At 37.9% G+C, this 22,917-nt stretch overlaps 1 protein-coding gene across 1 annotated transcript; it reads right to left on the reverse strand.

The window, feature by feature from the left end:
• Positions 1-1,154: 1,154 nt before the first annotated feature.
• Positions 1,155-8,304, reverse strand: LOC117986730 (organic cation transporter protein-like). The gene is made up of 6 exons (XM_034973602.2): positions 8,068-8,304; positions 4,972-5,203; positions 4,354-4,609; positions 2,990-3,631; positions 2,263-2,444; positions 1,155-1,888 (listed from the first exon to the last, which is right to left on the reverse strand). Exons 1-6 carry the CDS (start codon positions 8,277-8,279, stop codon positions 1,724-1,726), a joined length of 1,689 nt encoding a protein of 562 aa, XP_034829493.1. The 5' UTR covers positions 8,280-8,304; the 3' UTR covers positions 1,155-1,723.
• Positions 8,305-22,917: the final 14,613 nt, after the last annotated feature.

The raw sequence follows: 22,917 nt of genomic DNA on the forward strand, positions 1-22,917 counted from the left end.
AACATTGAAAATCAAGATGCGGCTGTCCAACATCTGCCTGCGGCGGATGCCCGACCACTTCGGCCACATTGCTAGGAGAAACGCGAGTAGCATAGAGAAACGCGAGTAGCACAGAGAAACGCGAGTAGCATAGAGAAACGCGAGTAGCATAGAGAAACGCGAGTAGCATAGAGAAACGCGAGTAGCATAGTCTTCATTCGGCATTTAAGATCCAGTTTACTGTAACGCGGAAGTATTTCGACTCTCGAATTTGGTTTGGTTTGGTGAGACGTAAAATCTTGTACTACGGGTACTGTAAGCCTGAGAGTTCTCCATAACGTTTTCAAAGGTGTGTGAAGTCTGCCAATCCACAATTGGCCAGCGTGGTAGACTATAGCCAAACCCTTCTTATTCTGAGAGGAGACCCGTGCTCAGCCGGCGATGGGTTGATCATCATGATGATGATGTATGACGATGATGAGGTATCATTTTTGAAAATTCAACCTCTAAGAGGGACGACGTTGCGAACATAAGCTAGTCTACACTATGATAATTGATGACCATGGAAGGAGGAGTTCTTTTGAATCATTAGGTTTCTAAGATAGGTAGATGTAAGAATTACCTACTTTACGTCTTATTAGGTAAGTAGGTACTTTGTAAATCAGATGAGTTTACTATAGTTCATTTGTGGGTATTATTTATTATGTATTTTTAACAATGTGGTAACACGACTCGTGCAATTTTTATAATAGACCAATCATTTTACTGTTTATTAATTAATTGTACTTTATAAAGAGTAAGTAAAAACAATTTTGTTTTCAATTGAGTTCTGTTTGTTTAAAAGTTATGAAAAACTGGCCAAGAGCGAGTGGGACTCGCACATGAAGGATTCCGTACCATCGTACAAGAAATAACACTTTTTAAGTTTTTGTGATGTACCTAACTACCTACTTAATCACAAATTCACAGTTTATGGATTTTTCTCTTTTCTTGTGCTATAAGACATTGCTATCTACCATTCATACCATTTTATGATTCTAGGTCAACGGGAAGTACCCTATAGGTTTTTATTCCCTTGAGGGATCTTGACGGACTGACATACAGACAACGAAGTAATCCTGTTAAGGTTCCTTTTTTCTCTGGAGATACGGACCCCTGAAAATCAAACAGCGACCTATATATTATATCTATTTATATCTATTATACTTAGGTATATTGCGATAGGTATAAATTATAATAATATTACTTCTAAGAGCATTTAGAAGAGAATAAAAATTATTAAACCTATACCTGCTTACCTAATATTTAAAATTATCAAATCCAATACTCAATATTGGAAATCATTTTATTTATTTATTTGTCCTATATTTTATCAGTTTTTAGTTAATCGTTAAACTTAAAAAAAAACAGTTCCAGTTATTAAAAAATATCAAAACGTCTATCGTCAGATCAGTTTGCTGAATGATTCTGTGTATAACACAAAATGATGGCCGGCGCATCTTGAACATATCACACATCATAGTAAGCTTAGCCAAACTTGTGACGATTGTGATCATCCCATGTTGGCTATGGGATTGTTATTGGCTTCTTGCTTAGCTGTTAAATTTGGCCAATACGAAGATAATAAGCTAAATTAATTAGTGATATCACGATATATTTCACCGCATGGAGCTAAAAGAGCTGACTCTTGATACAAAGTGATAGATAATGCAGATCCAGAGAAGAGCTTTGCCCACTTAAAAGATTACACTCGATGCTCAGTCCTCTTTACTCCTATCGAAGCAGCCTCCTCCATGGTGTCAGGCAGCCTGGTGCCGAGGGTCTCTGGGGCTAGGAACACCAAAGCGCCAGACAGTAGGGACAAACCGCAGAACAGCACCGATGGGAAATTCTCAAAGAGCGCTGCACCCTGGAAAGTATAAAAATAAATATTTTAATCAAGTAAAAACAAGAAAAGAGAAATTTGAATTAGTGAATACATTTTTAAAGATGAAGCTCAAAAATGTGGGGCTAAAATAAATACTAACTGTAGGAATAGTAATTGATATTAGATAAAAGTAGGCGAAAAAATTCATGAGTTTTAGATCCCAAGGAACTTCTATAATACCTACTACTCCAGAAAATATAAAAATGTTTGCTCTTCAAAATGTGATAAGCATAATACACCTTTTTTCAAAACTTTACATGATTAAAGAGTTAGCAGACACACAAACACTACTCAGCAAGACTAAGTTAAAACTCAGACTATACCTAGGTACGTAAGTAGTAAAAATAGTTCCTTACAAATGCTGGAGTGAGTGGAGCAACCATGGATCCTATTCGTCCGACCATAGACGCGAATGCGAATAAGCTGTGTCTGTATCGAGTGGGGTAGATCTCGGAGGTGTATATGTACAACGACATCATCACGACAGCTATGGTGAGCTTGCCGATCAGGTACACCAACAGGGACAAGGCGAACATATCTACGACAAAAGAAGATTATTAATAATTTCCCGGCTGAGTTTGTTGTGGGCTCTTCTCTGACCTGGGCGCGTTTGGAACCCTCGTAGCTTTGGTTTTATGATGACGTATTAGTTATAACCACTACATCATTGTACTGCAAATTCAGCAAGTAACAATCAGAAAGTGTATTACAATAATACCTGAATAAATGATTTGAGTTCTTTTTTTTTGAGAGTAAAAATTCTAATGTAAAGCAAATAATAACTAAGTATAACGCGAATAGGCAAGTGTAGTGTGGGACGCCCTCTAGTGATGGACCGACGATATAAAGAGGCTGCCGGGAAGTGGCTGGATGTGGAAGGCTGAGGACCAGAGGGGTGGCGCTCTTTAGGGAAGGCCTATATGTAAACAGTCAACAGTGCACGTCCACAGGCATATGATGATGATGATCATGAAAGCAAATTATCCATATGTATAAGCAAACCATTAACCACAGAATATAATATAAATGAAAATGTGACTCAACCAATTAATAATATAGAACCAATAATTTAAACTAACTCACTTTGTGGCAAAAATATATATCCCAATTGACAAGCGGCACATATCCAATAAGCGCCAATAAGAACAGGCCTCCTGCCAATTCTGGCCATTAGCACTACAGCTATCCAGTATCCAGGTATTTCTGCTGCAGCCACTGCCATGTAATTAAAGTATCGATCTCCAGACATGTTGACCGCATTGATCGTCATGCCATAATAAACCAAAGCGCTAGTGAACCACCACACTGGCGATATGCAACATCGTGTAAGGATCGCTTTGTTACGAAACACCAGTACAATCAGCCAAGGTTCTTTTGCTTTCGTTTCTTTCTCTGAAGTCATTCGTATTTTCTCGGCTTCTGCGTTTTCTTTCAACGCCTGTAGCGACCGATCTGACAGTTGACGATTGTTTATTCGAGCTACGTTTTTGAGGAATTCTTCAGCATCTTTGTAACGACCCTTACTTAGATACCATCGGACAGACTCGGACATAATCCAAAAGTAGGAAATGGTTATGAACTGTGGTAGAAACAGAACGAGAGTCAAAGTCCTCCAGTTAGGGACGATCCAGGCCATCAGTGCCATGAGGACTTGACCGATCGAGAAGAAGGTGTTGATCATCGCTCCAGCGGCAACTCGGTATTCCGGGCCCACTAGCTCCATCACTGTCAAAATAAATTATGTCCCGTTTATTAATATCGTCTCACTTTTTACAGAACTAGTTATTACATAATATGCGTTTTTGATAAATCTTATAACATGACAAATGAGGTATGTACTATGTAGTACCCAAATTTTTTTAAGTACTAATACAATAAGAATTATTACTTTCTAAATCCATGGTAGTACAAATATTTAGTGCCAAAGATTCTTTCGTTGTTTCTGCTACTTGATAAACGTTCAAGCGGTCTTTCGAGTTCACAGAAGTTTTTTACGAGTTCAGTTTCGTGATCAGTTGTTTTTAGGGTTGTTATATTAAGGTTTTAAGCAAATTCGTTAAGCCTCATATTATCTCCTATAACGGCTATCACGCGTTTAAACTCATTATTTTTTTGGTACATCTGTCATCTACACATCGGTCTTAATCTCACCTTGTTGGGATGATACGCACATTATCTAACACCTTGTATATAGTATAATCCAAGGTAAATAAATTGATAAACTAACTACTAATAATATTATAAAGCGTGTTTGTGTGTATGTTTGTCATTCCTCCACGCCCTAACTAAGCAACTAATAGACTTAATTTTTTGCATAGAGATTGTTGAAAGGACGGAGAGTACAAAGGCTTCTTTTTATTCCGGAAAATCAAAAAATTCCCAGTGGATTTTTAAAAACCTAAATCCACGTGGACGCCAGCTAATAATTTACAAAAATAAATGCCTGCCTAAAATGTAGACACAGGAGAAGACGCCAGCTCCGAATGCAGCTTCAAAGATCTCGGAAATGACGAAGCCGTAGTAAGTATCGGCCCAGTAGCGGACGGTGCCGAGCCACGCCGTGTTGACGGCGTTGAGGCTGAGGGCGAACCGACGCCCCCAGCGGTCCGACGTGAACCCCACGATCGGGAGAGCCAGGAACACACCGAAGGTTCGTCCCGTTCCGATGAATGCTCGACGCCACTCATCACATGCCAACCCGTACTACAACAGAATTGAAAGAAAAGTTAGCAATTAAGTCGACATAAATTACGGGTATATAAATTGCTTTTAAACCTAGCCAGAATCAACCAAATTCACCTACAATTAATGAAAACTTTTCCGTACTGAAAATCCGTGAAAAATTGCTCCCTGAGACGTAAAGTGGAGATGTTTCCAAGTTTGTAATATTTGTTACTTTAGGTGGGTAAATCCAAAAAAATAAAATAGAAATCTTTTAGAAAGTAACATATTATAGAAAACCTAGAAGACAAATCTTCAAATGTTAATCGTGCCTTTACAAGGTCATTTAAAATCTTTGAAAATATCTTTCAGATTGTGGTAGAGCAAATTTTTTAGTTACTCACATCATAAACAACGGTGTTTGTGTTTTCATACACATAAGCTGTGCATCTGACAGGCTTTGCTCGGTCAAACCATTCTGCGGGACACGTCATAACATTACTTCTGATAGTCTCATTGATAGAGTCGAAGCGGAGGCAGTTGTCGAAGGAGCCTCCATTCGCCGGCACGGCATTCGAGATCCACGCAGGAGAGAATTCCGCAGCTTCTGAACCCTCGCACTCTGGGATAAGGCATCTGTAGAAGAAAGTGAAATAGTTTTAGATTTTGTCTATCGATAAATCATCATCATCATCATCATCATCATCATCATCATCAGCAACCAAAAGACGTCCACTGCTGGACATAGGTCTCTTGTAGGGACTTCGACACGCCACGCTCTTGCGCTGCCTGAATCCAGTGGCTCCCTGCGACTCGTCTGATGTCGTCCATCCACCTAGTGGGGGGTCTTCCAACGCTGTGTCTTCCGGTGCGAGGTCGCCATTCCAGCACCCAGTCCCCAAAGTCTAACAGTTTTCAAACTATAGGTATGCCCTGCCCATTGCCACTTCAACGTTGCAACCCGTTATGTCGGTTAATCTAGTTCTCCTACGGATCTCCTTATTTCTGATTTGCTCACGTAGAGAAACTCCAAGCATAGCTCTCTCCATCGCCCACTAAGTGACTCTGAGCTTTCTTATAAGGGCCATAGTTAGCGACCATGACTCAGATCCATATGTCACCACTTGCAACACACACTGTTCGAAGACTTTGGTCTTCAAGCACTGAGGAATTTTAGACAATGAGGGATTTTGGGCAAGAAGACATTTCGAAGCTTTCTGAACGCTGCCCAGCCGAGTTGGATTCGGCGGCTGACCTCTTTCTCGAAATTTGACCTACCCAACTGGATTGTGTGTCCTAGGTATATAAAACTAGCAAAAAAAAACATCAGAATATTTGAATAAAGAAATAAGTACAAATAAACGCTCTAAGCACCTATTCTAGCACCTTGGGACCCCAACGTCTATCGATTTTTCGAACCATGCACCCCGCTCATTGCCACTTAAGCTCCTCGACTCGCTGAACTATATCGAATATTCTGGTTCTCCTACATATCTCCTCACTTTTGGATAGGTACAATAGTAACTGAATCATCAAAACCACAGAAAGTACGAGTATGAACCACAGTGCGTGTGATACCTACTCGTAGTACGAAAGGGCAGTTTTGTGACTGTTCTTCTATGCATCACCAGACCTATTGGTTGTTGAGTCACGATGTGTGGTGTACACTGTACACTGGACTAGTTCATACACATTTAAGTAACATTAGGTACCTACAATCACGAAAACTAAAGGTGGACATGATTTGACTAGGTAAGATAAGACTTATCTTCTATCTCGAAGGACGTGCGGTTTAGTCATTGACATCTATTAAGACAATAGTATACGCTGAAGCTAAGATTGCCGACCTTTTTAGGGTTTCGTACCTGAAAAGGAAAAATGAAACCCTTATAGGATCACTTTGTTGTCTGTCTGTCTGTCTGTCTGTCGGTCTGTCAAGAAACCTACAGGGTACTTCCTAGCTATTATGACGTAGGCATCCGCTAAGAAAGGATTTATGAAAATTCAACCCCTAAGGAGGTAAAACAGAGGTTTGAAATTTTTGTAGTCCACGCGAACGAAGTCGCGAGCATAAGCTAGTATTTTATATAAAACTAGCTTATGCTCGCGACTTCGTCCGCGTGGACTACACAAATTTCAAACCCATATTTCACCCCCTTAGGACTTGAAATTTCAAAAATCCTTTCTTAGCGGATGCCTACGTCATAATAGCTATCTGCATGCCAAATTTCAGCCCGATCCGTCCAGTAGTTTGAGCTGTGCGTTGATAGATCAGTCAGTCAGTCAGTCAGTCAGTCAGTCAGTCACCTTTTCCTTTTATATATTTAGATTAAGTAAATATATACATGTGTTAGCTTATCATTTCATACAGTATTGTGTGCTTGTAAGTAAATATCCTGTAACCACACTTAATTCCTTCTTCGTACTTTGTTTGTAACAGGTAGTAATAATATAATAGTATGTACTTAGTACATAGTAAGTAGATTACTATCTGTTATATTTAAGATAACTTTAATAATGATGATAATTATAATGAATAGCATAAATATAAATGTTTTACACCTGAAACGATTATAAAGGTAAACTAAAACCGGCCAAGTGCGAGTCAGGCTCGCGCACCGAGGGTTCCGTAGTGCAGTCGTATTTTTTCGACATTTTGCACGATAATTCAAAAACTATATTGTTTAAAAATAAAAATAAACTGTTTTTAACCGACTTCAAAAAAAGGAGGAGGTTCTCAATTCGTCGGAATCTTTTTTTTTTTTTTTTTTTTTTTTTTTTTTTTTTTTTTTTTTTTAATGTATGTTCCCCGATTACTCAAAAACGCCTGGACCGATTTTGAAAATTCTTTTTTTGTTTGAAAGGGTATACTTCAAAGTTGGTCCCATTTCAATTTGGTAAAGATCTGATGAACATCTTCGAAGATAGATACTGGAACTCCTCAACGGATAAGAGTAAATTGCTCGCGATCAGTGTAATAGCTTAGTAAACAGTAGATTTTTAACCAGTCATAGCATAATTCCATGGGGCCACTAAAAATTGTGAAATAAAAATTTTTTACAAAAAAAATAAAAACCGACTTCGTTACATAAACACTAAAAATTGAAAAATAATTTAATTTATTACCGAATATATTATGTATACAAGAGTTAATATAGTTCCATAATAATATTTTTTGGGGTCGGTGCCAATGAGGTGCCATTGTGGAGTCCCATAAAAATATGAAGTCTAGACGATTTTAGTGTTTGTGTATCGAAGTCGGTTTTTATTTTTTTTGTAAAAAAATTATAATCTAAATTAATCTAAATATATAAAAGAAAAAGGGGACTGACTGACTGATCTATCATCGCACAGCTCATACTACTGGACGGATCGGGCTGAAATTTGGCATGCAGATAGCTATTATGACGTAGGCATCCGCTAAGAAAGGATTTTTGAAAATTCAACCCCTATTTTTGTAGTCCACGCGGATAGTATTTCTATCAAACTAATCTGCTTACCTGGTAGGAATCCTCGCAGTGGTGAATATATACTCCGTAGCTGCCCACGACACAAATATCATGACCACCACTGTGAGTGTCAAAGTCCTGATCTGGTACCTCCCGAACTGACCTATTTCTTCTACCAAAATGTTATCCAAATTCACTTTTTTATTGAGTGGTTCTTTTACCGACTCACTAGCACCAACTGTTTCAGCTTTTTGCACCGCCATCGTACACTTGTGTATCGGCTAGCAATAGTTGTGTTCAAATGCTGCCGGTTTGATAACGTTATGTGTCTCAATACAATGTAATTCAGAGATAATTTTAAGTACTGAAAAGTTAAAACCGGTCATGTGCCAGTCGCATAAGTTTATTCTGTAATGAGAGCGTGGAATGCCTTCGAAGCAGTCAATACATTTTTTGTAGCGTAATTCTAACTTCTCACGTTTCTTTTTAACATGAGCTTTCCATCGAAGCTTTGCGTCAAGCGTCATACCCAAGTACTTCGCTGTTGCAAGTTCTGATGCCTGTATGGACGTATACAACTCTGGGGGTGTACTAAACCGACCAATGTTCAAGTAATACAGAGATTCCAGAACAAAGTACTCAGGGAAATAACAAATGCACCCTGGTATGTAAGAAATCACGATCTCCACAGGGACCTTAAGATAGAGTTCGTAAACAAAATCATCCAAAAGTACGCAGAAGCTCACCAACATCGACTTCGCCATCATGTTAATTTGGAGGCTGTGAAGCTTCTAGATAACATGGATATCAACAGGAGGCTCAAAAGAACCAAGCCGTTCGAATTAGTGTTAAAAAGTACATAAGTGCAGCGTTTGTGTAATAGTGCCTAATCCTAATAACTAATAACTAACTAACTAATTAATTACAACTTTACTACTTGGCTTAAAATTACCCTCGACCCTCAAACTAGGTTAACCCGTGTCATGGGGGTCAGTCTCTTCCCAGATATGCAATGACAAAGATTAATGTTCTTACTTTAGAGTGTGTATGAGCGCGCGCGTGTTTCGGTGTATGGGTTTGTGTATGTGTGTGTGTTTGTGTGTGTATGCATGTGTGAGTGTGAATGAGTGTGTATATTCCTATTATATGTATGTATTAACGAATTAGCTTTTCAGTAGCTTCATAAGTTAGGTTACTTAACATGTTCTTCAGTTTATTGCTAAGTCCGTGTATATTAGTATGCGTAATTTTAAGTTTATTATTAATGGTTTTGTAAAGATATTGTCCCAAATAGCTAAATTGGCGTTGTGCAAATGTACTTCTTGTTTGGGGTATGTGTATTACAGGTCGACGTTGGGAAGTACTGCCAAGTGGCGGACTTCGGTGCATCCGGTGGTATCGGGTAACGCTTCTATCTATATACAGATGTCGTACCGTAAGTAACTCGGAGATTTTGTATAGCTCCTCACTAGGGAATCTACGGGGTTTACCGAGCATCACCTTTATGACAGCTCTTTGCGCTCTCTCTACTTCAATGATTTGTGTAGTTGCTGCTCCTCCCCAAGCAGTTATGCAATAAATCAGTAGGGATTGACATAGTGATTTATAAACCTGTATTGCCAAATTGTTATCAGCAACGTCACGGAGATTTCTAAATACTGGGATTAGCCTTCTGACTCTTTTAGCTAGTGCTGTGATGTGGGGGTGCCAGTTTAGATTTTCGTCGATGACAACTCCCAAATACTTCATAGTTACTTCTTTATCGAGTACTTCACAAGAGCAGTCGTTAGGAGGGACTTCTGATTTATTACAGGGAAAAGTGTACAAGTTTGAAGTTAGTAGGGCGCTGGGTAACTCGCGAGATACTAAAGCAAATGTACTTAGTTTTTGGGCATTTATAGTGAGTAGATTATCTTTTTGTAATCCTGCTAAGTCCTTTTTCAGCTGTTCTGCGGGTCTCATCCCATGTTTGCCCATAAAATATTATGGCAGTGTCATCGGCAAAAGCTATAAGTTGAGCATTGTCTAATTCTAGGTTACAAATTTCATTTACATAAGCTAGGAAAAGTGTCGGTCCCAAAGTGCTACCTTGGGGTATACCGTGTGTCACATTTAAGACCTTGCTAGTATGTTCCAAAACTTTAACTTTTTGCGTTCTTCCTAGGAGGTAATTATTGAACCAGTCAAGTGGCGTTCCTCGTATACCAAGTCTTTCCATTTTTCGGAGTAGGAGAGGTATAGATACAGTATCAAATGCCTTCTTGAGGTCAAGAAATACTCCTAGGCATTTGTTTTTTTTGATCCATGAGCTTAGTGACAGTACTGGAAAAGGAGATCACAGCATCTTCTGTAGACTTGTTAGCCCTGAATCCATATTGGTTACTTGCTATCAGGTTGTGTCGTTCTAAGTAGCTTATCAGTCTTGAATGAACCACCTTTTCCAATACCTTACTCAAGGCTCTTAGTAGCGAGATGGGCCTGTAGTTTGAAATGGACAGTTTGTCTCCACTCTTATAAATTGGTACGACTATCGCCTGCTTGAATAATGTTGGGAAAGTACCTGTCATCATACTGAGGTTACAAAGATGGTCAATAGGAAAGCAAAGGATATCCCGGAACTTTCTTTTTTTTTTTTTTTTTTTCTAGATTTTTGTAGAGGGTTTGTTTACAACCTAAACATGTCACCCTCATAGGAGCAAACATTTCATTATGTTCTAACTTCTAAAATTTGAGTACGTTTTATACAGCTTGCACAGTGCTCTGGCCTCCTTAGACAAAGGGAGGGCCAAAACACTGTTACAAGTACCCACATCTCTCAAGTCAATATTAAACCTATTTATAAAATTATGCCTTTCTATTTCGTTCCGGACACACTCCACTAAGACGTGATAAACATCCTCGATTATATCGCATTCTGTGCATTTTGGCGAGTTTGATTTTCCAATAAGGTATGCAAATCCGTTCAGTGGAATGTGACCGGAACGTAGTCTTAAAGCTACTACAATTTCGAATCTACTTAACTTAGCACCAATAAACCACGGTTGCCGAGGGAGGGATGGCTGTATAGTCTTATACCATATGCCTTTGATGAGAGATCTCTGGTCAAAATGTTCCTTCCACATATCAAAACATCTTTCTTTTACTAAAAAAATTAGATCACTGAAATAGGGTAGCCCATCAAATGACCAGTCAGAATACGATGCTTCTTTGGCTAGGTGGTCGACTTCCTCGTTACCTGGCAAGCCTATGTGAGATGGGATCCATTGTAGACATAGATACTTTTTATTAGATAAGATCTTAAGGATTGATTTTATGATATCATATGCTAGTGGTACACCGCGAAAAACAGTTGTAGTACATTTCAACATATGCTGAAGGGCACTCTTTGAGTCCGTAAGAATCACATAATTGCCAGGAGCAAGGGAGTCAATATATGCCACAGCTTCCGCTATAGCCACCAACTCAATGTGCATGATAGACATATTCGAATTAACTCGTAATCCGACCGATGTTCCCGATTGAGTGTCTAAGAAAGCCATACCAGAACCATCCTCTCCTTTGCAACCATCCGTGTAAATCCTGTAGAAATTTTCATATTTATCGGCAATGTAATGCATACAAAGATTTTTTAACACATTCTGATTGTATTGCCTTTTAGCGTTCTTGATCGTCTCAATCTCCGTGTTAACTACATTTGTTAAATCCACATTGCTGATCCAAGTATCTAGGGAAAAACAGTCCAAATTATTACTCTTATGAAATGCGGTGTGTTTGAACTCGTCGTGAACTAAAGCTAATAAAGGTTTATTTTTGCATCTCCAATATCTATCTTGACAAAGGGCACTGAGAACACTAAGTGTATTCGCTAGCTCACTTTCCGAGATTGATACCGACTTAAACCAAAACTTCCCGGCCAGGTAGTATCTTCTTGTACATAAGGGTTGGAGATATAGCTCCGATTCCATTACATGAATCGGCGTGCTTCTGATAAAACTACCAACAATCCGCATGTATTGGTTCTGAATTTTATCCAACTTACTTAAGTGTGTATTACAGCTGTTTGCAAATAGGAAGCTAGCATAATCTAATCGGCTTCGTACTATAGCAATGTACAATTTTCTTAAATGGGTTGGGTGAATGCCCCACCCCGGCCCTACCAATACTTTAAAAACATTAAAAAACTTTGAGCATCTTTCTTTTAATTCATTAATGTGTTTTTTCCACCTTAGAGAATAATCTAACCATAGACCTAAGTGTTTTACGCAATTGGCCATCTGCAGAGTAGAATCATTGACAGTTAAATTTACCGTTGCATCTTTATAGCCCCTTCTAAAAATACATATTTTACTTTTGACTGCTGATACCTGTAATCCTAATTGCATCGCAGTATGAACAAATTTATTTAATTCTAATTGTAAGACCTGTGACCCTCTTTGGGTATTTTTGCACATCAAATAGATTACAAAATCGTCAGCGTATTGAGAAATTGAAACCTTATCAGTATTTATACATTTACACAGATCTAATGTCGCAATATTGAAAAGAAGAGGTGAGAGCGGATCTCCTTGAGCCAACCCCTTCCCAGTTTTCCGGCAAATATATGAATTCTCAACATTAATTTTAAGATTCCTCTCATTTAAAAAATTCCACAAGTAGCTGCATAATCTGCCACTGATTCCTAATAAGTCCATAGACTTAAGTAGCACTGAAATATCTATATTGTTGTAGGCATCTTCTAGGTCTACGAAACAAGCTATTGTGGCTTGTTGTTTAGATAAAGCTATTTGTATTCTTGAGACTAATGTGGATAAATTTTCCAACGAAGATCGACTTTTACGAAAACCGGTGGTAACTGGTAATAGAATCTTATTCTTTTCTATGTGCCACTCTAATCTATTGATTAGTATGCCATGAAAAATTTTACAGATGCACGATATCATTGAAATGGGTCTGAGAGATAAAGGGAAGTTAGGACCTCTGCTGTGTTTTGGGATAGGAATAATAATTATATCCCTCCATTGTTTAGGAACAAATCCATTCATAAAAAAAATATTGTATAGTTGTAATAAGATATTTTTGGCATTTTTAGGTAAGTTCTTAATCATGGAATATGATATGTTGTCGGCACCAGGGGAAGTATCTTTATTTTTAATACAACTAAGCAATTCTTGCAGTGATATTTTTGTATCTAGAGATACGTTGCTTGTTGAGAAAACTGGTTTATCCGGAGAAACATAATCAGGTGTGAGCTTTTCTAGAAGTTTGACACATTCATCCTTTGGAATATTACTGCTAGGATTGTGACGGCCCTTGAACCATCTCATTTTATACCAAAGCTCGTTTTGATTGGAAGCTCCATCTAAAGAATTGCAAAACGTTTGCCACGATTTATTACGGTCGGTGCGTATCCTTCTCTGTGATTTTTGAATTTTCTCTTGTAAAATATCAAAATTTTGGGGGGTGGGATTACGTCGAAAAGTTGACAGGGCCAGTCGACGTTCTGCAACACATTTAGAAAGGTCCGGGTTCCAGTAGGGCTTAGGGCGAAATTTTTTAGAAGGGTTCAGACTTATTTTTATATGTGGAATATGAAGATCTGCAGCTATATTTAAGTAATTAATAAAATTATCGTACGAAGTCTGTAAGTCTTACTTAAATTCAAATTTTTCAAACATTGATTTTAGGCAGCTTTTATAGTTTTGCCAATTAGCCTTTTTGTAATTACGTTGGGGAAAATTATTAGGACGGGCATTAAATTCAGTTGAAATTTTAATCATTAGGTGATCACTGCCCAGAGATTCGTTTAAAACCGTCCAATTGAAGTTCAAAACAATATCTGAAGATATTAATGAAATATCTGGAGCTGACTGCCTACATTGACCACTCACCAGATGTACACGCGTCGGAGTACCGTCATTTAAAGTGCAAAATAAATGGTCTTCGAGGGCATCAAATATTTGAACCCCTCTTGAGTCGATTTTATTAGACCAATTTGTATGGTGACCATTGAAGTCGCCTAATATTAATGTTTTCTTTCTAAATCTTGAAAATAAAATATCCCACTCTTTTTGATGTGTACGTGCCGATGGAGGACAGTATAAAGAGATAATATGATTAATATCGTCGCAGTTATGAACTTTAATTCCTATCATTTCTATGCCTGAACTTATATCTGATATTTGCAGCAGGTCAGCTTTGATAGATCTATGCACAAATAGTGCGACACCTCCATACGAGTCCGCCCTATCTTTACGGAAGATATTGTAATCTTTTACCTGTAATGTCGTGCTCGAGTCTAACCAGGTTTCACTCAGAGCAGCAATGTGAACTTTTTCCTGCAAGAGAATATTTTGAAACGACAACAACTTAGGCTTAACACTTTGCGCATTCCATTGTATAATGTTCAGTTTTATGTTATTATTATTACTAGCCATTATTAATAAATGAGTCAATAATTGTCTTAATAAAGGACCAGTCAGATATATAATCCATCAATGCCGAATACACCCACTCAAATACACACTTTGCAATATTCTTAATTTTTAATTGTATAGGAATTCCTTTCAAAAATAAAATATTTTTAAGCCTGCTCAAAAGCTCTAAAAATGGTATCCTGTTATTTTGTTGATTAGAATTATTCTCCTTTTCTTTAGTATTGTACAAATCTTCACTTTCCTTAGTAATTTCTTCCATATCTTCAAATCGCCTTCGTGGAGTCTTTGTTGTTTTAGCTGTACTGTGAGAACTAGTTGGTTTGTGAATAATAGCGGTAGTCTTTACAACATGTGCATATGTGGATGTATCTGATGATGCGGGCGGTTTATTTATATTTGCTGATGTGTAGGACGTCGTAGGAAGAATAGGTGAGGAAGGGCAGTCCGGCATATTGGGTGGCCTCTCTGGTCTCAATGGCACGTAAACAGATAACGCTTTTTTATAGGTACAATTAAGTTCGGCCATTATCTCTCTAAGTTTTCGTTCTTTAAGATAACTGGGACACGTCTTTGACATCGCCATATGGTTTCCATTACAGTTAACACACTTATAAGTTGTAGTTGTGCAATTGTCGTGGTTTCCACCGCATTTTGGGCAAATGACCTTGAATGAGGGACACCTTCTAAGAATGTGACCTAGCCGCCAACATTTTGAGCACTGAGAGACCCGGAAAATATATGGTTCTATATTAATTTTGAGACCGTCTACTGATATGTATTGGGGTAGCTGTTTGCCTCTAAAACATAGCCGAACGCATTCACTAGGAGTCCAGCCGTTTACCGCTGTATCGCTACGGCGGTCGAGGCGCATAATGGATAGTAATTCGATTTCATTGGGGCATTCAATACTTTTGGCGATTTCTTCGCTTGACAAGTCCAAGTCCACTCCTCTTATGATACCATATGATATATCTTTCTCCAACGCCCTATAGATTCTCCAGCCTTTATCAATAAACTCCCTACAATTTTCTAGTTTCTTAGCGCTGATTTCATTAGGCACATGGAGCCGAATTTTAAAAGGGCTGATATATTTTACTCTTTCGATGTCACTCAAATTATTCTTTTTAAAAAGTTTTGCCATTGCAAACTGTTTGGGTAAAATTTCCGAACTAGAGATATATATTTCAATTGAATCGTTTCCGGGTTTCGTCTTTTTCCCTCTGCTTCCCACCGTAGTCCATTCACTCTCCTCATCATCTGATCTTGTTCTCTTCTGAGCTCTTAAATCCTCTTCCCTGCACACTTCTAAAGTCATATCTACCTCTTCCTCTTGGTTGTATTGGTGCTCTTCTACTAACATTACTTCATGTTGTATATCATTCTCGCCGCGTAACACAATTGTATTATTTGCATTTGCGTACCCGTCACTGTCTTTACTCATTGCGTATAAACCCGTCCGGCCGGCCGTAGGCAGGTAGATAGATACCTACGTTGCTTCGCGGCCGGCGCGCGTAAATAAAATTGTAAGCGGTAGCACTCGGTCGGACGCGGCTCCTTCGCACGGTTACCGCAACGAAAACTGGAACTTTCTTAATATACTCGTAGACACCCCATCATCGCCAGGTGCACAGCGCATTCTGAGGTTTCCCAGAATACCTCTAATTTCTGTTGGATCTGTGGGGTTCAGCAACATCGAATTCCCTTTATGTGGGTGTGTTCCCTGTTGAACTATTAACTGTTCTTCGGTTTTATTAGTATTTTTTAAAATTTCATCAGCCAATGAACTTACATTAACGAAAAAATTATTAACTCTGTCTAGAGAATCAATCGGATTGGATGCCAAACTTAATAATTCATTAGCTGTGTGTTTTTGTGGGCTTAAATGACAAATTTCTTTTAGAGCGTCCCAGGTATCTTTTTTCTTACCATTTTGTTGTCGGAGTTTGTTTTGATAGTAATTTATTTTTAATTTTTTTGTTATTTCTTTACACATGTTTCGATACCTAGTATATTTTAATTTATGTTCCGCACTTTCAGGAAACTTTTTAGCAATTGCATGGAGACGATCCCGTCTTTTAATACAATTAATTATGCCATAGGTGATCCAAGGTTTAAGTGATCTTTTTCTGCGTGATAGTATAATGGTATCCGTAAACTTGAGAATGATTTCCTGTAATAAGTTGGTAAGTACTTGGGCTGCTTCATTGGTATCAGTAATAGTCAAAAAGTCTGACCAATCATAACCTACTAAATATTTTTTGATTCCGTCAAAATCGGTTTTGGATCTAGTGTATGCTCCATGGTTGGGTGACCGTGGTGCTGGTGAGCCTGGGATAGCTAGTAACAGTGGTAAATGGTCTGTCGTGTCTGTGTTTAAAACATAGCATTTGGGTTTCCCTACTAATTTGATCATGAAGTGGTCAAGGCATGTTTTTCCATGGGTTGGTACATTAACTGCAGCGAGTAGTCCATGGGACCCTATTACGTCTAGGTAATCGGAAGAGTTTTAGTTACTTAGATTCAAAGTATCAATATTTATGTCACCTGTTACGACTATGTTACGACCATATCCAGAGATTCAATGAATGGGCGAATTTCTCTAAAACAGTATGGTCTGTATATACCGAGAATAGTCATATTTCCTATCTTTGCGGCTAGACAATTTGCTTCTTTGATATTTATCTCACAAACATTTCCTTGAATATCAGATTTAATATACATCATGACCCCATCGTTTTGGTTAAAGCTACGCTTTGTGAAATGTACATTATATCCGTCTATGATTGGGGGAATGGTTGCTTCATTGCACCAGCATTCCGTCAAAATTATAATATCCGGGTGGACTTTTAGTTGTGAGATAAAGATCAGGAAGTTATCGAGATTTTTGTAATGATATTATATTGAAGTTATTTATACCATCCAGAGAAACTATATGTGGATTATCAATTACTGAGCAGGGAATATTGCACGTGTCCTCTATATCGTCATGTACTGTTTGACTATTGAATTTTTAATCTAAAATATACTACTGTAAGGGTGGTAAATTGAGCGGAATAGAAATATACCCGGATACGGAATAATCTACCACCTTACAAAGATTAGAGGAAAAAAATAATTTACTTACTTGATCTATCTACCTAGTAAAGAATAGAAGCTAGCCGTCGACTCCCTTGTAATGTATATGAGGTGTTATAAATGAAATTTGCTAGATGTTAGGCAAAATTGTTTTTTTAATGTAACTTTTACCGGGGTCGCTTAATACATAAGGATGGCTAATAATGCTTAGTTATTCTAGCTTAATGCCAAGACTTAATTTAGATACATTAGAATGCCTTAGGTAGATAGTACATAAATCTATGTTTTAAATTTAAGATGCCATTGGCATGGAATAGACAATGACACAGTAAAATTCATAAAATTGTTTCAAAATAAAAGCTCAGTAGTAAAGACAGGGTTCTTACTGTACACATACACTAAGAAGGTTCACTAAACTGTTCCAGGATACAAACATTTGCTTACTTGTAGGTGCGAAGACTGCAAGGTAGCTGGACGGCATCGGCCAAGCTCCCAAAACTCGATTTAACTTGATTCTTCACAACCGAAATGTTTCATTACAAAGATTTTCACCAAGTCTTATCCATAGAATTAAGTTGCCAACGTGAATGTACAAAAGAAATAAATACGAAAACCGAAACGCAAACGGAAAACGGAAAACTAAAACGTAAACGTAAACGTAAACGTAAACCCTGTAACAAAGAAAAACAAGATTATAATTTGTGCTGTGTGAAAATTTCGACACGTGGAATTTTCCCGATCAAACACAACTCACCTATTGAACTCCTGGCCACCAATGGTTTTCAGAAGTCCACCCACAACCCATTATCCTCATTTATTTGGGAAGATAAAATAACTGGAACTGGAATGAAATCATAAAATTAGGATTTTCTCTAACCAAACCGCCATTTTGTCGAATCCACATTACTTGATTTTTCACTCACCATAATTGATGAAACATTGAAATACGTTAGGATGACTAAAATTTTATAACTATTGTATTTTCCCAGGCGAAGCCATGGGCGAAAAAGAATGAGATTTTCCTGGAACGAAAAAAAATTCGTCTTCACATGTTGACTCCAGGAAAATTCTAAATCTCACCTATCGGTGTTGCCAGACGCAACCCGAGTGTGGCCGCTCTCATTTAGTTTGATCATGAAGCCAATTCATTTTTGAATATTTGCGGAACCTAAGGATATATTATAAGAACCGTTTTGTTAATGACTTAACAATAAACAAATGATATTATGGTTTTATTTAATTATTTTGTTTTATTTTTTACGACAATTGACAACGAAGCAAACGCCATCTATTGTGGCTCGAATGAACTCTGAACATCGACCCACGCGTAGTTCTGCACCTTGATGCTAGGTGGCACCAACATACTTTGAACAAAATAGATTTTAATTAAAAGCGAAACGCTAATTAGTAGTTCAAAATTTACAACGTCACACTACATGTCCTTGTTCTCTGTATTGATTAGTAAATTCGCTAGTGCTTGTGCTACTTTATTTTTCTAGGTCACAAGAACATAGTGAACTGTAAGTACGTGTTAGAATAAACAAAGGACAGTTATTGGACTGTAAATTAGATTTAAAAATTAGTCATAAGTAGAAGTTTAAGCTAGAATAATATTACTTTATAGCCCATAGGCTAGATGGTAGTAGTAATAAAGCTGCCATTTTATAATGGTGCTTTATGGTAGGAAAAAAAAAATGTGCCAGTCGAACTCGCACACGAGGGTTCCGTACCATCGTACAAGATGTAAATCTATGTACTTTTTATTATTTTTTAACTAGCTTATGCTCGCGACTTTACAAATCGTCAACGTGGACTACACAAATTTTAAACCCCTATTTCACCTCCTTAGGGGTTAAATTTTCAAAAATACTTTCTTATCGGATGCCTACATCATAATAGCTATCTATCTGCATGCCAAATTTTTGCCCGATCCGTCCAGTAGTTTGAGTTGTGCGTTGATAGAAAAGTTAGTCAGTCAGTCAGTCAGCCACCTTTCCCTTTTAAATATTTAAATTTGCATGGCACCCTATTTTAATTTTTTATTATTTGTTGTTAACGGCAATAGAAATAAACACATGTGGAAATTTCTACTCTCCTATCGCCTGTGACATGGTATGCAGGCCGACGGTTCGCAGACCTACAGATGGATGGACAGACGGACCAATATACGGATGGAAGCAGATTAGTAACAGAGTCCCGTAAGCACCTTTGAGATACGGAACCCTAAAAACGGAAGAGTTTATTGAATCACTTCAGTCTATATAGCTTAGTATAAGATTTTACGTCTCACGTAACGGTGCTAGAATTCAAGAGTCGAAACATAATAACGTCAAAGTAAAATGGACCTAAAAAGCCTTGAATTGGAGTTAAAAATTCAATGCCACTGATTTTAATTTCGCAACGTTTCCGCTTGGAGCGCTGGCTGCAAATATGTAGACAAACTTGAGCTTTAAACCAAGACAGTTAAGATCCAGTTTACTAATAACGCGGAAGTGTTTCGACACTCGAATACTATTAACGTTGGTGAGACATAAAAAGTCGTACTAAGCGTACTGTACGATATGCATGCTTCACGCTGAAACTGCAGTAGGTACGCGGCCGAAAGTAGTGTACCTCGACCTTTAGAAGGAGAAAGCAGATTTGTAGAGCGGTCTCTGTCGTTGAGACCGACAAAACCTCAAATAGGCATGAGTGACAACGCCGAAATGTCAATGTTTAGGCCGATGTACCTACCTTACTATCTGCCGCGTACTGTACTCAACAGACTTGAACGCAGATTGTCGAAAGTCTGCATCAATCATCATTACAATCTCAATTGTTCTGATTGGCTGAATTTGTGCGATTCTTGTTGCGACAATGCATTGTAGCCAATAGTAAGCGAACGTTAACCAATCAGAGATGATTGCGATCGTGACATTGGAGCCAGGGATGGGCGTTGAATGATCGGACTAGTCCAATAGACGGTTAAAGATTTTGCAATGCCCTGACGGGGCTTCATGTTGTAATATTGTAATATTATATATGTTATGATGTAAGACATGAATGCAAATAAATAAAGAATAAAAGACTCATAGACGATTCGACGGTCCACCGTCCATGCGTTATCTAGTCGAATTGTTAGACGGGTAAACGGACGCAACGTCAGCGTCACAACGGCATCGCGACGGTCGACGACACATAGTTTTAGTCGGTTTATAGTTTATTTGTTAAATCAAACAAATTTGAACCATGTTATCTAAAACATTGAGTTCATTTGAAATGTGTGATAGATGGACGATTTGCCATGTCAACGCAATGAACAATGGACGTATTAACTTCAAGAGAAATTGAACCTTAGCAACGAAGTAAAGACGGTAATTTAGTAAATAGTTGCGTGCGAGCGAATATCCATATTCGATGTTTTGTGGACCTATGTCTTCAAAACATCGATAAAGACAGCATAGTGAAAAGCTATTATATAGACAGATGGACAGACAGACACACTTTCGCATTTATAATATTAGTATGGATGAATATAATATTGGTAGGTATGGATATGGATTGTTAAATAGGTCTCATGTAAATCTAGTGAATATAGATAATATTTTGATCAATAAGGTTTTTTTTTGTTTTTTTTTTGTTTTTTTTTGTTTGATATTTCAAAGCTATCTGCAATCAGTCATTGAGTGGACTTTTATCAGATTGTTATGAGTGCATTCAGGGTTGGGAGAAGGTCACTCCATCGAGAAACTCTTCTCATGATGCTTTCGCTGGCCTTAGTGTGCACAATACAGTTCTTCTATTGTGGCTCTTTTCAGCCTATTAACTCTGCTGCATGTAGTAAGTGACACTGCCAGACTAGTTGCATGGACTTCTGTTTTTTTGCATTGATATTTATTTCTTCTTTGATTGTGGGCATTGCAAGATATTCGTGTATTTCAGTTGTTTTAGTAAGCCACGGGGCATTTAGTATTGTGTGAAAGACTGAGTTTTGATATTGCTGTAGTATTTCTATGTTAGAGTTGCTGGCCGTGCCCCACAACTCCAAACCGTATGTCCATACAGGTTTTAGGAAGCTCTTGTATATGAGTACTTTATTATTGACTGATAGTCTGGAGTGTCTGCCAAGTAACCACATTAGCGATCTAGTGCGAATACGCAGCTCTTCTCTCTTTTTTTTTTAATATGTGTTTGCCATGTTTGCCTTCTATCAAGATGCATACCAAGGTACTTGGCTACATTACCATGTGGCAGAGTCTCGTTGCCAAGTTTCACCTGTGGGCAATCTTCGGGTCTAAGCGTAAAGGTTACGTGGGTTGATTAGGATGCACTAGCTTTGATTCTCCACTTTCGCATCCACTTATCGATCTTATCCAGGTGGCCCTGTAGTCTCTGGGATGCTATCGTTGGATTTGAGTGACTACTCAGTGCCGCTGTGTCGTCTGCAACCGTCGCGGTAAGGATACTTGGTGTTTCGGGTAGGTCGGCCGTGTATAGGGTGTAAAGCATCGACCCTAGCACTGATCCCTGTGGAACACCAGCTTTGATATCGTAGAACTGTGAACAGTTATCTCCCACTACGACCTGGAATATCCTGTCTTGCAAATACGACTTCAGCAGTGTATAAATGTTGTGAGGAAAGTTAGTCTTTACTTTGTATAAAAGGCCTTTGTGCTAAACTGTGTCAAAGGCCTGCTGAACATCCAAAAATGCGGCTGAGCAATATTCTTTTTTTTCTAGGGATTGCCTTACTTTGTTAACTACTCTATGGATTTGTTCTATGGTTGAGTGATCAATAAGGTAGTTGTGAGGTGGATGACGAAACTCTTCAAGGGATAACAGCAAAACGACGACGATAAGTGTTACAGCTTCGTAAATAACATACAATACCCAAATACATTTAAATAATTATTTCTTCATAACAGGTTTAATTTCTGTAATTAGGTACGTACATACAGTATTTTTTCAGTACGATTCGAGACGGGTTTCGTTATCATTAAAACCATTTTACGGGTGTTTATTATATTGTACTTACTATAGTGTTTACTAAATAATTTTAAATACATATCAAAAATTGCGTAACCGGCAGGAATCGAACCTGCATCTTCTGGGTTCGCGCCCGATGCCTTGACCAACTCGGCCACGGTTTCGCTTACCGCTAGTGGCCGTTTTGATATGTATTTAAAATTATTTAGTAATTTCCTTGAAGTGTAGGTAAAACACTAAAAATTATAAAAAAATATAGTGTTTAGTATTTTTAAAAAAATATAATAATTTAATTTATTACCGAATATTTATTATTATGAATTAGGTGTATAAAAATCCCGTGGGAACTCTTTGATTTTCCGGGATAAAAAGTAGCCTATGTCACTCTTCAGGTCATTATCTATACCCATGCAAAAAAACACGTCAA

This window comes from Maniola hyperantus, chromosome 11, assembly GCF_902806685.2.
Source record: "Maniola hyperantus chromosome 11, iAphHyp1.2, whole genome shotgun sequence".
In the NCBI taxonomy this organism is placed as follows: Eukaryota; Metazoa; Arthropoda; class Insecta; order Lepidoptera; family Nymphalidae; genus Maniola; species Maniola hyperantus.